The 16,840-nt window shown below is 41.9% G+C and overlaps 2 protein-coding genes across 4 annotated transcripts in view; one reads left to right on the top strand and one right to left on the bottom strand.

The window, feature by feature from the left end:
- Positions 1-1,539, top strand: part of lama5 (laminin, alpha 5) — a 194,445-nt gene extending 192,906 nt beyond the window's left edge. For both annotated transcript variants that reach the window (XM_045209507.1, XM_045209506.1), the window contains exon 79: positions 968-1,539. In XM_045209507.1, coding sequence (XP_045065442.1) covers positions 968-1,116 — 149 coding nt within the window. In that variant the 3' untranslated portion in view covers positions 1,117-1,539. The remainder of the gene's footprint in view (positions 1-967) is intronic.
- Positions 1,540-2,966: 1,427 nt separating this feature from the next.
- adrm1 (ADRM1 26S proteasome ubiquitin receptor) lies at positions 2,967-16,389 on the bottom strand. Of its 2 annotated transcripts, none has more exons than XM_041857225.2 (10): positions 16,268-16,389; positions 14,690-14,946; positions 14,308-14,424; positions 13,385-13,508; positions 13,121-13,289; positions 12,207-12,349; positions 9,306-9,437; positions 3,700-3,857; positions 3,447-3,549; positions 2,967-3,214 (listed from the first exon to the last, which is right to left on the bottom strand). In XM_041857225.2, exons 2-10 carry the CDS (start codon positions 14,897-14,899, stop codon positions 3,114-3,116), a joined length of 1,257 nt encoding a protein of 418 aa, XP_041713159.1. In that variant the 5' UTR covers positions 14,900-14,946; positions 16,268-16,389; the 3' UTR covers positions 2,967-3,113. The 2 variants fall into 2 exon arrangements, with proteins under 2 accessions (XP_041713159.1, XP_041713160.1); XM_041857226.1 differs by having other exon boundaries at positions 16,193-16,272.
- Between the last annotated feature and the right edge of the window lie 451 nt (positions 16,390-16,840).

Below are 16,840 nucleotides of genomic sequence, written 5' to 3'. Positions count from 1 at the left end.
AATGATTGAGGCCACTGTGTTCTTCGGGACCTTCAATGCTGCAGAACGTTTTTGGTACCCTTCCCCAGATCTGTACCTCGACACAATCCTGTCTCGGAGCTCTACGGACAATTATTTCGTCCTCATGGCTTGGTTTTTGCTATGACATGCACTGTCTACTGTGGGACCTTACATAGACAGGTGTGTGCCTTTCCAAATCATGTCCAATCAATTGCATTTACCACAGGTGGACTCCAATCAAGTTGTAGAAACATCTCAAGGATGATTAAAGGAAACAGGATGCACCTGAGCTCAATTTCACGTTTCATAGCAAAGGGTCTGAATACTTATAAGGTATTTGTTTTTTATAAATTTGCTAAAATGTCTAAGCCTGTTTTCGCTTTGCCATTATGGGGTATTGTGTGTAGATTGATGAGGAAAATAAATAATTTAATCAATTTTAGAATAAGCCTGTAACATATCAACATTTGCAAAAAGTCAAGGGGTCTGAATACTTTCCGAATGCACTGTAAAAACATGCATACAATACAGAGGCTGCATTTACACAGGCAGTCCAATTCCGATATTTTGCCCAATTTATTGGTAAGACCTGATCTGATTGGTCAAAAGACCAATTACTGGAAAAAGATCAGAATTGGGTCTGCCTGTGTAAACGCATACAATATAATACTCTTTAATGACTCTTTATTTAGTGGTTCTGTTGTGCTGTGAGGAATCCCCTAACTCCCTTCTCTGCTACTCACTGGAGTCAGAACTAACATTTTATCTCAGAAGTCAAAACATTTGAATAGTTAGGGTAATGATACAATGGTTTTAAATCTTAAACCGTGCGTGGGTACCTTGCGGGATACAGATAAGTGAAATGGAGACGGTGTTTTTTCGCCACACATACAAAACCCATCTTTAAATTATCTTTCTGTATTCTGCAACTCATCATTCACTGTGTTCTTCCTCTTCTGTCCTCTAGGGGGTGTTGACGTGCCTGGCCTCCCCGCTGCCCTGCCCTCCTTCCATGGTTGCGTACGGAGAGCGGTCCTGAACCAGCGACCAGTCATGCTGTCCAAACCCCTGTCAGTACACGGAGCTGTGGGCACACAGGGCTGTCCAGCCATGTAGACCCCCTTTTTAGCCCCGTTACACCCAGCTGGGTCGCGTTCATAAAAAGGACAACATTACAGAAAGTTCAGATAGGTGTTTCTATGTAGAACCAATATGATTGTCTGTCATGTAGAATAGGCCAGCTCTTTTTTTTTTTTTTTTTTTTTTAAACGTTTCACCTCCCTGAATGCACCCCTGGGGCAAGTTCAGTAGGACAATGTTGTGGAGCTTTGCAGATAGGAATGTTATGAATAGAGCTGATGTGATACCTGTATTCTACACACGTCAGAGAGGCATGTGTGTTCTAGATATTGTATTTCTATCTGAACATTCCACAACGGTGTTAGCCCTGTTGGATGCAGCCCCGATGCTCCTTCTACTCATCTCCAAAAGGATCAATATAAAAACACATAGTGTACATTGTACACGTCTACCATACAATCACTGGTGTTGGGGTGATGTACATTAGTTAATTTGAATATATTCGTTTTTATTTTCCATCTCGAGTTCCAGTACGCAAAAAAAAAAACTAAACGCTTCAAGTGCTAGAGTAACGATAGCTTGAAAATCTAGACCTCCGTGTCATACAAGGGAGTGGAATGATGGCACAAACAGACCGGTACCCGGGCTAGAGCGCAAGATGGCTAAAGATGTCTTTTGTTAGTACCGTAGCAGTAACCTACATCTCTCAGGGGCTGGTTTCACAGACATAGATTAAGGGTTCGATTCAATCCGTAGCGCTGAAGATCCGCTCTATGTTCCCGTGTTTTGCGGAGACTGCGTTCACAGTAAATGCTGCATATGTCGGCTCAGTCGGAAATTACCTTTCAATTTCGGTCGCCCTATAACTTCCTTGATCCGGGTTGAATCGAGCACTAAACCTAACTGGACCAAACTGCACTTATTTTATACAGACTACTGAAAATCTTATGGTTGTTTGGCCATGGTTAGAATACACTTCCAGACTGCAACTAGTCCTGGAAAGTCTGCTTAAAAAAAGTAAAAAAAATAATATTAAGAATCCCCTTAGTAGAAAATGTGGTTTGATCAATATTGTTCTGCTTTAGATACATTGATTTTGACTTTAGCTCCATAAAAATGCTTTCATGTTGAGAATACTAAATGTCTGTCTATGAAACCAGCCCTCAGTAATACTGTGGTGCATTTTAGTCATTTAGCAGACGCTCTTATCCAGAGCGACTTACAGGAGCAATTAGGGTTAAGTGCCTTGCTCAAGGGCACATCGGCAGATTTTTCACCTAGTCGGCTCGGGGATTAGAACCAGCCACCTTTCGGTTACTGGCACAACGCTCTTAACCACTAAAGCTACCTGCTGCCCCTCATCCCTTCAAGATGGAAACCGCGCCACTGTCCGCCCCAGCACCTTTTGTTGTTTTATGGAGGAAATGGAGGTGAGCAGTGTGTTAAAATAAACAGTACATACTCTTCTGTTCCGGGGGGACTGTTTGTTGTTGTCAGTAAATTGATATTCTGTTGTAATATCCCAAAACGGACAGTGTCAGTTTCATCATTAAGGATTCCAGCTTTAAAATACTATAAATCAGTTAGCGTTAGCATCCACACCATATCTACTGTATTTTATGGAATTGCACATTTTATATAGTTGGTATAAATGGGAAAATGTATGGATTATATCACAAGAGTTTAAAACTACAAGCAACTACTGTTTTATGTTATTATATAATATTTCACTCATAACATAAGCTGATCCCCCCCTAAGAAGTATAGTATTAAATACATTTTTAAATAAAGCCTTATTTGATAAAAAAAAATGGGCATGAGTCAACTTCTTTGTATTTTAGTGATCAATTGTTTGCTTTTCAATAAGAAACAAAAAAAGGCATTGGTCATTTTCATTATTTTACTAATTTATGTTCACGTCAAGCTGATTGGTTCGTTGGCACATTATTCATGAGACGCATCAGAGAAAGGCAGAACATTAGTTTAGGCAACACTCCAGACTAGCGGTAGTAAGTAACAGGATGTGACATCATCTAATCCAGACTCATATCCTCATCATCATCCTCCTTCTTCTTCTTCTTCTTGTCTTTATCCTTGTCAGTCCCTTCCATGGCTTTGGCAAACGCTTCCACATCTGAATCAGAATTTAGAAAAGGGGAGGGGGGGGGGGGGGTTCAGTTCTTTGCTCAAGGGCACAACAGCAGTAGGCAGCAGATGGTATATTGACGCTAACCTCTGGTTACTGGCCTGTCTCTAACCTCAAGGCTACTGCTGCCCCCTGTTGGCATGTGTGCTTACTGCTCGTGTGAGGATGTGTAAATGACGTGTGTGTGTGTGTGTGTGTGTTTGTGTTTGTGGGGTCTCACCTCCTTTGTTAGCTGCGTCAACAGCCTCTGAGGGCAGACCAAACTGGTTCATGAGAGGTCCAAGCTGTCCTGATGCCAGGGCACTGCTGAACATACTCATCGCCTGGGGGGGGAGAGAGCGACAGAGACAGGAGTTTAGCGTTTACCTGAATAAGGGAATGTTATGGAGGTTCTTTGTCAGTCATACCGATCAAAATGTTTCTCTGTAAACTAGGAGATATACTGTTTGTGATTGTTTTAAAACCCCCCTCACCTGTTGGAACTGCGGCGAGGTGAGAGTGTTCTGGATCTCTTCTGCACTCTGAGGTAGAGACTCCCCAGAGGGCAGGTAAGGCAGGAGCCTCTGTTGAACCTCCGAGTTAGACAGGATAGGAGCCATGATCTCCGGGGTGCACACACTGGCCAGGTCCACTGACGAGAGAGAGAGAGGGTTATACACAGTGTATAAAACATGAAGGACATCTTCCTAATACTGAGTTTCACCCACTTTTATATACTGAACAAAAATATAAAAAACTCAACATGTAAAGTGTTGGTCCCATGTTTCATGACCTGAAATAAAAGATCCCAGAAATCTTATCATACGCACCAAAAAAAAAAATCTCAATTGTGTGCACAAATTTGTTTACACCCCTATTGGTGAGCATTTCTCCTTTGCCGAGATAATCCATTCACCTGACAGGTGTGGCATATCAATAAGCTGATTAAAGAGCATGATCATTACACAGGTGCACCTTGTGCTGGGGACAATAAAAGGCCACTAAAATGTGCAGTTGTCACAAAACAATGGCACAAGTTGATAGAGCGTGCAATTGGCATGCTGACTGCAGGAATGTCCACCAGACCTGTTGCCAGAGAATGTAATGTTCATTTCTCTACCATAAGTCGCCTCTAACGTTGTTTTAGAGAATTTGGCAGTACGACCAACCGGCTTCACAATTTGAATGCACAAAGATACCGTGAAGAGATCCTGAGGTCCATTGTCGTGCCATTCATCTGCCGCCATCACCTCATGTTTCAGCATAATAATGCACGGCCCCATGTCGCAAGGATCTGTACACAATTCCTGGAAGGTGAAAATGTCCCAGTTCTTCCATGGCCTGCATACTCATCAGACATGTCATCCATTGAGCACGTTTGAGATGCTCTGGATCGACGTGTACGACAGCGCATTCCAATTCCAGTCAATATCCAGCAACTTTGCACAACCATTGAAGAGGAGTGGGACAACGTTCAACAGGCCACAATTAACATCCTGATCAACTCTATGCGAAGAGATGTCGTACTTCATGAGGCAAATGGTTGTCACACCAGATACTGACTGGTTTTCTGATCGACTTTTTTTTTTTTTTTAAGGTATCTGTGACCAACAGATGCATTCAGAAAGTATTCAGACCCCTTGACTTTTTCCACATTGTTACATTAGACTTATTCTAAAATTGATTAAATAGTTTCTCCCTCAATCTACAATACCCCATAATGACGAAGAAAAATGTATTAAATATAAAAAAACTGTAATATCATATATACACACACACAAGTATTCAAACCCTTTACTCAGTACTTTGTTGAAGCACCTTTGGCAGTGATTACAGCCTCGAGTCTTCTTGGGTATGACGCTACAAGCTGTATTTGGGGAGTTTCTCCCATTCCTCTCTGCAGATCCTCTCAAGCTCTGTCAGGTTGGATGGGGAGCGTCGCTGCACAGATATTTTCAGGTCTCTCCAGAGATGTTCGATCAGGTTCAAGTCCGGGCTCTGGCTGGGCCACTCAAGGACATTCAGAGACTTGTCCCGAAGCCACTCCTACGTTGCCTTGGCTGTGTGCTTAGGGTCGTTGTCCTGTTGGAAGGTGAACCTTCACCCCAGTCTGAGGTCCTGAGCGCTCTGGAGCAGGTTTTTATCAAGGATCTCTCTGTACTTTGCTCCATTCATCTTTCCCTCGATCGTGACTAGTCTCCCAGTCCCTGCAGCTGAAAAACATCCCCACAGTATGATGCTGCCACCACCATGCTTCACCGTAGGGATGGTGCCAGGTTTCCTCCAGACATGACACTTTGCATTCAGGCCGAAGAGTTCAATCTTGGTTTCATCAGACCAGAGAATCTTGTTTCTTATGGTCTGAGAGTCTTTAGGTGTCTTTTGGCAAACTCCAAGCGGGTGGTCATGTGCCTTTTACTGAGGAGTGGCTTCCGTCTGGCCACTCTACCATAAAGGCCTGATTGGTGGAGTGCTGCAGAGATGGGAGAACCTTCCAGAAAGACAACCATCTCCACAGAGGAACTCTAGAGCTCTGTCAGAGTGACCATCGGGTTCTTGGTCACCTCCCTGACCAAGGCCCTTGTCCCCTGATTGGGTCGGGCGGCCAGCTCTGGGAAGAGTCTTGGTGGTTCAAAACTTCTTCCATTTAAGAATGATGGAGGCACTGTGTTCTTGGGGACCTTCAATGCTGCAGACATTTTTTGGTACCCTTCCCCAGATCTGTACCTCGACACAATCCTGTCTCGGAGCTCTACGGACAATTCCTTCGACCTCATGGCTTGGTTTTTGCTCTGACATGCACTGTCAACTGTGGGACCTTATATAGACAGGTGTGTGCCTTTCCAAATCATGTCCAATCAATTGAATTTACCACAGGTGGACTCCAATCAAGTTGTAGAAACATCTCAAGGATGATTAATGGAAACAGGATGCACCTGAACTCAATTTGGAGTCTCATAGCAGAGGGTTTGAATATCTCTGTACATAAGGTATGTTTTTTTACATTTACATTAGCAAATTATTCTACAAGCCTGTTTCTGCTTAGTAATTATGGGGTAGTGTGTGTAGGTTGCTGAAAAAAAAGTATATATTTAATCAATTTTAGCATAAGGCTGTAACGTAACAAAATGTGGAAAAAGTCAAGGGGTCTGAATACTATCCGAAGGCACTGTATCTGTATTCCCAGTCATGTGAAATTCATAGATTAGGGCCCAATTTATTTATTTCAATTGACTGAATTCCTTATATGAACTGTACCTCAGTAAAATCTTTGAAATTGTTGCATTTATATGTTGTTGTTCAGTATATTTATTAGTCACACACACTGGCCAGGTCCACTGAGGAGAGGGTGATAAATATACACTATTACTTCACGAGACAACACAGCATGACGCCAGATGTTACGGTCTTCTCATATGAAGATGCTGAAAAATCTAAAGTAAAATGTCTAGTCATTATGGTAGTCAGTTTATTCTGCAACTCTACTACAGTCATTATGGTAGTCAGTTTATTCTGCAACTCTACTACAGTCATTATGGTAGTCAGTTTATTCTGCAACTCTACTACAGTCACTATGGTTGTCAATTTATTATGCAACTCTACTACAGTCACTATGGTAGTCAGTTTATTATGCAACTCTACTACAGTCATTATGGTAGTCAGTTTATTCTGCAACTCTACTACAGTCATTATGGTAGTCAGTTTATTCTGCAACTCTACTACAGTCATTATGGTAGGTAGATTATTATGCAACTCTACTACAGTCATTATGGTAGTCAGTTTATTCTGCAACTCTACTACAGTCATTATGGTAGGTAGATTATTATGCAACTCTACTACAGTCATTATGGTAGGTAGATTATTATGCAACTCTACTACAGTCATTATGGTAGGTAGATTATTATGCAACTCTACTACAGTTATTTACTGCCTACAGTTTATTATGCAACTCTACTACAGTCATTATGGTAGGTAGATTATTATGCAACTCTACTACAGTCATTATGGTAGTCAGTTTATTATGCAACTCTACTACAGTCATTATGGTAGTCAGTTTATTATGCAACTCTACTACAGTCATTATGGTAGGTCGTTTATTATGCAACTCTACTACAGTCATTATGGTAGGTCGTTTATTATGCAACTCTACTACAGTCATTATGGTAGGTAGATTATTATGCAACTCTACTACAGTCATTATGGTAGTCAGTTTATTATGCAACTCTACTACAGTCATTATGGTAGTCAGTTTATTATGCAACTCTACTACAGTCATTATGGTAGGTCGTTTATTATGCAACTCTACTACAGTCATTATGGTAGGTCGTTTATTATGCAACTCTACTACAGTCATTATGGTAGGTCGTTTATTATGCAACTCTACTACAGTCATTATGGTAGGTCGTTTATTATGCAACTCTACTACAGTCATTATGGTAGTCAGTTTATTCTGCAACTCTACTACAGTCATTATGGTAGTCAGTTTATTCTGCAACTCTACTACAGTCATTATGGTAGTCAGTTTATTATGCAACTCTACTACAGTTATTTACTGCCTACAGTTTATTATGCAACTCTACTACAGTCATTATGGTAGGTAGATTATTATGCAACTCTACTACAGTCATTATGGTAGTCAGTTTATTCTGCAACTCTACTACAGTCATTATGGTAGTCAGTTTATTATGCAACTCTACTACAGTTATTTACTGCCTACAGTTTATTATGCAACTCTACTACAGTCATTATGGTAGTCAGTTTATTCTGCAACTCTACTACAGTCATTATGGTAGGTAGTTTATTATGCAACTCTACTACAGTCATTATGGTAGGTCGTTTATTATGCAACTCTACTACAGTCATTATGGTAGGTCGTTTATTATGCAACTCTACTACAGTCATTATGGTAGTCAGTTTATTCTGCAACTCTACTACAGTCATTATGGTAGTCAGTTTATTCTGCAACTCTACTACAGTCATTATGGTAGTCAGTTTATTATGCAACTCTACTACAGTCATTATGGTAGGTAGATTATTATGCAACTCTACTACAGTCATTATGGTAGGTCGTTTATTATGCAACTCTACTACAGTCATTATGGTAGGTAGATTATTATGCAACTCTACTACAGTCATTATGGTAGGTAGATTATTATGCAACTCTACTACAGTCATTATGGTAGGTAGATTATTATGCAACTCTACTACAGTCATTATGGTAGGTAGATTATTATGCAACTCTACTACAGTCATTATGGTAGTCAGTTTATTCTGCAACTCTACTACAGTCATTATGGTAGTCAGTTTATTCTGCAACTCTACTACAGTCATTATGGTAGGTAGATTATTATGCAACTCTACTACAGTCATTATGGTAGTCAGTTTATTATGCAACTCTACTACAGTTATTTACTGCCTACAGTTTATTATGCAACTCTGCTACAGTCATTATGGTAGTCAGTTTATTATGCAACTCTACTACAGTCATTATGGTAGTCAGTTTATTATGCAACTCTACTACAGTCATTATGGTAGTCAGTTTATTATGCAACTCTACTACAGTCATTATGGTAGTCAGTTTATTATGCAACTCTACTACAGTCATTATGGTAGGTAGTTTATTATGCAACTCTACTACAGTCATTATGGTAGGTCGTTTATTATGCAACTCTACTACAGTCATTATGGTAGTCAGTTTATTATGCAACTCTACTACAGTCATTATGGTAGTCAGTTTATTATGCAACTCTACTACAGTCATTTACTGCCTACAGTTTATTATGCAACTCTACTACAGTCATTATGGTAGTCAGTTTATTATGCAACTCTACTACAGTCATTATGGTAGTCAGTTTATTATGCAACTCTACTACAGTCATTATGGTAGGTAGATTATTATGCAACTCTACTACAGTTATTTACTGCCTACAGTTTATTATGCAACTCTGCCATCTTTTTAAAAAATCCCTATTTAGCCATCTAAAACAAGCTAATTGTTCAAAGTGAAAAGTGAAAAACAAAGCCAACGTTTTCACAGCATGTGTAATAATAATATAACTACTTCTCCCCATCCATTTCAGTGGCGCAGTCGTCTGCTTACCCTCAGATCCCTGTGCCGCGACGGCGGCGGACATGGCCGGTACGTTCATAGTGGCCAGGATGCTCTGCAGGTCGCTGAGCTGGATGGGCTGAGTGGGGGAGCCGACGGCTGCAGGCACTACTGGGGTCTGGGCTGCAGCAAATCAAATCAAAGTTTATTTGTCACAGACAGGACGTGTGTTATTTCATAGTTTTGAGGTCTTCACTATTATTATACAATGTAGAAAATAGTAAAAAGAAAAGAAAAACCATTGAATGAGTAGGTGTTCTAAAACTTTTGACCTTTGAACTTTGTGTGTATATAAACATCCCCTTTTCAGGACCCTGTCTTTCAAAGATAATTTGTGAAAATCCAAATAACATCACAGATCTTCATTGTAAAGGGTTTAAACACTGTTTCCCATGCTTGTTCAATGAACCATAAACAATTAATGAACATGCACCTGTGGAACGGTCGTTAAGACACTAACAGCTTACAGACGGTAGGCAATTAAGGTCAGAGTTATGAAAACTTAGGACACTAAAGAGGCCTTTCTACTGACTCTGAAAAACACCAAAAGAAAGATGCCCAGGTTCCCTGCTCATCTGCGTGAACGTGCCTTAGGCATGCTGCAAGGAGGCATGAGGACTGCAGATGTGGCCAGGGCAATAAATTGCAATGTCCGTACTGTGAGACGCCTAAGACAGCGCTACAGGGAGACAGGACGGACAGCTGATCGTCCTCGCAGTGGCAGACCACGTGTAACAACACCTGCACAGGATCAGTACATCCGAACATAACACCTGCGGGACAGGTACAGGATGGCAACAACAACTGCCCGAGTTAAACCAGGAATGCACAATCCCTCCATCAGTGCTCAGACTGTCCGCAATAGGCTGAGAGAGGCTGGACTGAGGGCTTGTAGGCCTGTTATAAGGCAGGTCCTCACCAGACATCACCGGCAACAAAGTCGCCTATGGGCACAAACCCACCGTCACTGGACCAGACAGGACTGGCAGAATGTTATTGGTTTCTGGCCATTTTGAGCCTGTAATCGATCCCACAATTGCTGATGCTCCAGATACTCAACTAGTCTCAAGAAGGCCAGTTTTATTGCTTCTTTAAATCAGCACAACAGTTTTCAGCTGTGCTAACATAATTGCAAAAGGGTTTTCTAATGATCAATTAGCCTTTTAAAATGATAAATTTGGATTATCAAACACAACGTGCCATTGGAACACAAGACTGATGGTTGCTGATAATGGGCCTCTGTACGCTCATGTAGGTTTTCCATTAAAAATCAGCCGTTTCCAGCTACAATAGCCATTTACAACATTAACAATGTCTACACTGTATTTCTGATCAATTTGATGTTATTTTAATGGACAAAAAAAATGACATTTTTAAGTGACCCCAAACCTTTGAATGGTAGTATATACACTGCTCAAAAAAATAAAGGGAACACTTAAACAACACAATGTAACTCCAAGTCAATCACACTTCTGTGAAATCAAACTGTCCACTTAGGAAGCAACACTGATTGACAATATATTGCACATGCTGTTGTGCAAATGGAATAGACAACAGGTGGAAATTATAGGCAATTAGCAAGACACCCCCAATAAAGGACTGGTTTTGCAGGTGGTGACCACAGACCACTTCTCAATTCCTATGCTTCCTGGCTGATGTTTTGGTCACTATTGAATGCTGGCGGTGCTTTCACTCTAGTGGTAGCATGAGACGCAGTCTACAACCCACACAAGTGGCTCAGGTAGTGCAGCTCATCCAGGATGGCACATCAATGCGAGCTGTGGCAAGAAGGTTTGCTGTGTCTGTCAGCGTAGTGTCCAGAGCATGGAGGCGCTACCAGGAGACAGGCCAGTACATCAGGAGACGTGGAGGAGGCCGTAGGAGGGCAACAACCCAGCAGCAGGACCGCTACCTCCGCCTTTGTGCAAGGAGGAGCAGGAGGAGCACTGCCAGAGCCCTGCAAAATGACCTCCAGCAGACCACAAATGTGCATGTGTCTGCTCAAACGGTCAGAAACAGACTCCATGAGGGTGGTATGAGGGCCCGACGTCCACAGGTGGGGGTTGTGCTTACAGCCCAACACCGTGCAGGACGTTTGGCATTTGCCAGAGAACACCAAGCTTGGTCGCAAATGGGTCTTCCAAATGGACAATGACCACAAGCATACTTCCAAAGTTGTGGCAAAATCGCTTAAAGACAACAAAGTCAAGGTATTGGAGTGGCCATCACAAAGCCCTGACCTCAATCCTATAGGAAATGTGTGGGCAGAACTGAAAAGCGTGTGCGAGCAAGGAGGCCTACAAACCTGACTCAGTTACACCAGCTCTGTCAGGAGGAATGGGCCAAAATTCACCCAACTTATTGTGGGAAGCTTGTGGAAGGCTACCCGAAACGTTTGACCCAAGTTAAACAATTTAAAAAGGCAATGCTACCAAATACTAATTGAGTGTATGTAAAACTTCTGACCCACTGGGAATGTGATGAAAGAAATAAAAGCTGAAATAAATCATTCTCTCTACTATTATTCTGACATTTCACATTCTTAAAATAAAGTGGTGATCCTAACTGACCTAAGACAGGGAATCTTTACTAGGATTAAATGTCAGGAATTGTGAAAAACTGAGTTTAAATGTATTTGGCTAAGGTGTACATAAACTTCTGACTTCAACTGTATGTATATGTATATGTATATATATATATATATATATATATATATACATACACACACACACACACATATACTTTATTGCACCGTTTACACCCCACTGTGAGTGAGATAGACAGAATACAGCGGGGTGTAAACGGTGCAACAAAATATCAAAGTACAAATGGTAATAACACTAACACAATAAGGTGCAATACTACAGATAGAAAATACGGTGATAACACTACCAGCAGGAGTGGTGGGGGTGACAGTGGGCGAGGCAGCGGAGGTGGCAGCAGGGGTAACCGGAGTGGTGGGGGCCGCGGCTGAACTGATCCTGGTGGCGGCAGAGCCGGAGGAGGGGGTGACGGCCGCAGACTGGCTACGGGAACTGTGGTTGGGGAGGGAAGAGCGGAGGCGTTATAGTGATCGTTATGGTGTGTACTGTACACGTAGCATAGCTTATATCTATGTAATGGTCTACGCTAAAATACTGTACAGGTCAGCTTCCGTCTGGCGTGACTGTGTTAGCTGTGTAGTTGGCTAGCTAGCAAGGAAGAAGAGCCTGCAAAGCAACCATATTTGTTTGGCATAGCAACCTGCCAATAGAACGAACCTCAACGGAACAAACAACCAGTCGGCTTGGCTGGCAACAGAGCCAATGGACAAACGACCAGCCGGCTTGGCTGGCAACCCTAGATTTTTGTCGGGACTGTATTCTCGTGGAAGCATGAAACAGCCTATGATTACATTTAGCAAAATAATGTTTTTATTTCATTGTAGAAAAGCAAATTGTACACTCAAGGTTGTGTGATACAACTTCTTTAGCATGGCTGTGCTGATCTAGGGTACCCGGAGCCGCCTCGAATGCAGCACGGCTGGGCTAGAAAAGTCGTATCACACACCCTCTCCCTCTCGCCTCCAACTGCTTTATTATGAAGTAAGATCTGAAGAAAAATCTACAGCTGCTAGCTAATATGAAGTAATGGTGGTATTAGAATATTACCTGGGAGATGAGGAGCTGGTAGCAGGGCCTCCACTATCTAACAGACTGGCCAGTCCTGGTCCAGCTAGGGCCCCTTACCTGGAAGATGAGGAGCTGGTAGCAGGGCCTCCACTACCTAACAGACTGGCCAGTCCTGGTCCAGCTAGGGCCCCTTACCTGGAAGATGAGGAGCTGGTAGCAGGGCCTCCACTACCCAACAGACTGGCCAGACCTGGTCCTGCTAGGGCCCCTAGACCACCGAGTCCTCCCAGACCAGTTGGTCCAATCAGCTGCATCAGCTGCGTATGGCTCATGTTACCCAGGAGGCTTTGCAGGCCACCCTCACCTGGGAAAAAGACAATTCTGAACTTAAGAGACGAAAACAAAATCAAATAATTTTCCTAAGGAATGTGGCGGTGGTGTGTGTCTGTGTGTCCTAACCTCCCAGAGCAGACAGCTCGTGGCTGCTACTGCCTCCACTGCCCAGAGCTCCAGGCATGGGAGGGTTGTTCAGGTACTCATTCACCTTACGGCAATACTCCTCATCCTTGTCTGATTTAGGCTCCTGGTGATCACAGGAATCAATGACATTAAATGTTAAGAGATTAATATCAAAGTATTGACTCTATGGTGACAAGAGAAATGGTTAACGTAAAGAACGAATAAAGTATTTAAAAAAGGCCCCGTGCAGTCAAAATTCAGTTTTTCCTGTGTTTTATATCACATTGTACAACAGCTGATGAAACTAACACTGTAAAAGTGTGAAAACATATGATCAGTGTTATTTCCTGATAGTTGCTGGTTGAAAATACAATCAACACTGGACCTTCTAAAATCATCATGTTTGCATGGGGTGGGGTGGGAGTTTCGGCTTTCCATGGTGACATCACCATGCGGTAAAATTGGTTAACAGTTCCAAACCGCTCTACCAATAACAGCTAGGTTTCAGTTTCCCTTCCCCAATCAGACCACTCTCAGACCGCCCTAGCAAAATTCTTGCTTGAGAAATATATATATATTTTTTTGCACATCTTTGTTTTTTTTGCACATTTTAAATGGAAACTATTACAGTAAGGTACTTAATTGTTCCCCAGAAAACATATGATATTTATATAAAAACAGCTGCATTGGGCCTTTAAGAAAGGGTCTTACAAAACCCCATTATTTCCTTGACTGGTCCCAGACCCATTGATGCTGTCTTGCCAAACTTCTATGGTCATTGTCACATATTTGGCAAGACAGTACCAACAGATCTGGGACCACTGGGCTAATTAATCCCCAACCCTGTCTGCTATAGTTCCATGTCAAAATAAATGTTATTATGTTATACGTTATGTGTAAATGTAAAATTATTCAACCCTCACCTGCATCCAGAAGAACAGCCTCTTGGATCCGGCCTTGAACTTCAGCACGAACACCCGTCCTGTGGTACACTGGCTCACCTTCTTGAACTCACAGTCATCAGGGAAGATGATCAGGTCCTGGAAACAAAACCAAGAAATGATATATATAAACCTTACCTGAAACCATCACATATTTTTTTACTGGGTTAATCTTGTATAAGTCATTAGACATTCTTCAGTTTATATACTGTTTCGCTACCAGAGACATCATAGACTGGTACAAGATCTGTTTATGCTGTTTTACCAACTCCATTGCTTCTGTCTTTGGCAAACCAATCTGGGATCAGGCTAGAGACACTGCGCCATCTGATTCAACTTGATCAATATCCAGCAATCCACTCACATCATCAACATTTCCAGACCCCCGGTCCTTCCAGCAGAAGTGGATGAGGGAGTCGTCCGTCTGTTGGACGTACACACTGCCCTTACGTTTGTCCGGTGTCACCGTGCTGCCCTTCAGGGTCATCTTACCGGCACGGAACTCCACCAGGTATTTACTGGACGAGCCCCGGGAGCCTGAGACCAGGCTGGGGAATAGAGCACCTGAAGACATGATGATCCTTGGGTTGTTGACAGACACGTAGGCTGGTTGCTTAACTTCTGTAGTGGAGGAGACAAGATAATTGATTTATTCTGACCTAGCTGACAGTTGCATAAGCATGCTTAAATTACTATTAACGACATAGTATTGTTCTGTAGTGTCACATGATATAAGACTACTATTGAAGATGTGCCGTGTAATTATTTGAACATTGCATACTGAACAAAAATATTAATGCAACAATTAACGATTTTACAGTTCATATAAGGAAATAAGTCAATTGAAATAAATTCATTAGGCCCTAATCTATGGATTTCACATGACTGGGCAGGGGTGCAGCAATGGGTGGGCCTGGGAGGCCAGGGAGCCAGGCCCAGCCAATCAGAATGAGTTTTTCCCCACAAAAGGGCTTTATTACAGACAGAAATACTCTTCAGTTCCATCAGCCGCCCGGGTGGCTGGTCTCAGACGATCCCGCAGGTTAAAAAGCCGGATGTGGATGTCTTGGGCTGGCGTGGTCACACGTGGTCTGCGGTTGAACATACTGCCAAATTCTCTAAAACGACGTTATAGGCTGGTTATGGTAGAGAATTGAACATTCAATTCTCTGGCAGCAGCTCTGTTGGACATTCCTGCAGTCAGCATGCCAATTGCACACACCCTCAAAACTTAAGACATCTGTGGCATTGTGTTGTGTGACAAAACTGCACATTTTAGAGTAGCCTTTTATTGTCCCCAACACAAGGTGCACCAGTGTAATGATCATGCTGTTTAATCAGCTTCTTGATATACGACATTGTCAGGTGGGTGGATTATCTTGGCAAATGAGAAATGCTCACTAACAGGGATGTAAACTAATTTGTGCACAGAATTTGAGATTTAAAAAAAATTTGCATATGGAAAATGTCTCATGAAACCACCACTTTACATGTTGCGTTTATATTTTTGTTCAGTATAGCTAGCTAGTTAGCTGGAAAATATTTGATTGGACAATTCAACTGCAGTTTCAAGATGAGACAAATCAACCAAAATATGTTTGGCTAACTATCAAGAAGAAATTCATAGGATGAAAACGTATAATCATCTACAAATAAATGTAGTTTCCAGGCGAATTAGCTAATGTTTCCTTTGAAATTAGAGCGTTAGCTGGCTATCAAAAAAGCGTGTCTAGCTGTGTCATGATACTTCCTAGCTAGTTAGCATAAGCTAGCTAGCTAGCTAACGTTAGCTCATGACAAGGCTAAAACTCAAAAATGAGGACGGGACTAGATTTTCAAAACCGTAATTCTCAAGAAAAACACTTACCGATTTTCTCGCAAATTTAACTGAAGACTTAATCTCTCTACATTTCACATTCCGTATACATTTTTCTTGAATTACCTGAAGTTTAGCAGGCAACAAAAGTTATTTCTTGTATCAGACTTCCTCGTTGGTCTTCTTCGTGGGGTGCGTGAACGTTTGCTTCTTCTATGGTGACTCCTTCGCATTTCTACCAGTAGACAATAGCAGCAGCTCCACCCACTTGAAATGGCAAGCACATTGGCCTCAGGATTTCCTGTGTGGTTTTTATTTTCTTGGATCTCAAAACCAAGGATATACTGCTCAATTTAATTGTTTTTGTTGTCTTGTGAGATTTTGTAAACAGAGATTAAAGGCTTCCAATAATGTATAAAAAGTGTCTCATGGAAAGTCATACATGACTTGACCACTACAAATAAAGTGTATTACAACGAACGCCCCTTGCTTAGATAGGCACTGTCCTCGTTTGCTACACTAGTGTCAAAAGTGGGTCGAGGCCACCAAAAACGTGTGTAAATAGAACACTAGGATGGATATAGTTCTATTTAATTCTACAATACATGTACATGCCTCTCTGATGGCCTCCCACTTCTGACACCAATGTCTCGTATGCACGGAAACTGGGAAGCGGTCCTCTCCATAAGATTTAATGAA

This window comes from Coregonus clupeaformis, chromosome 30 (genome assembly GCF_020615455.1).
Source record: "Coregonus clupeaformis isolate EN_2021a chromosome 30, ASM2061545v1, whole genome shotgun sequence".
Lineage (NCBI taxonomy): Eukaryota > Metazoa > Chordata > Actinopteri > Salmoniformes > Salmonidae > Coregonus > Coregonus clupeaformis.
Note: the sequence above shows the minus strand (reverse complement) of the source record. Positions and strands in the feature narration are given on the sequence as shown.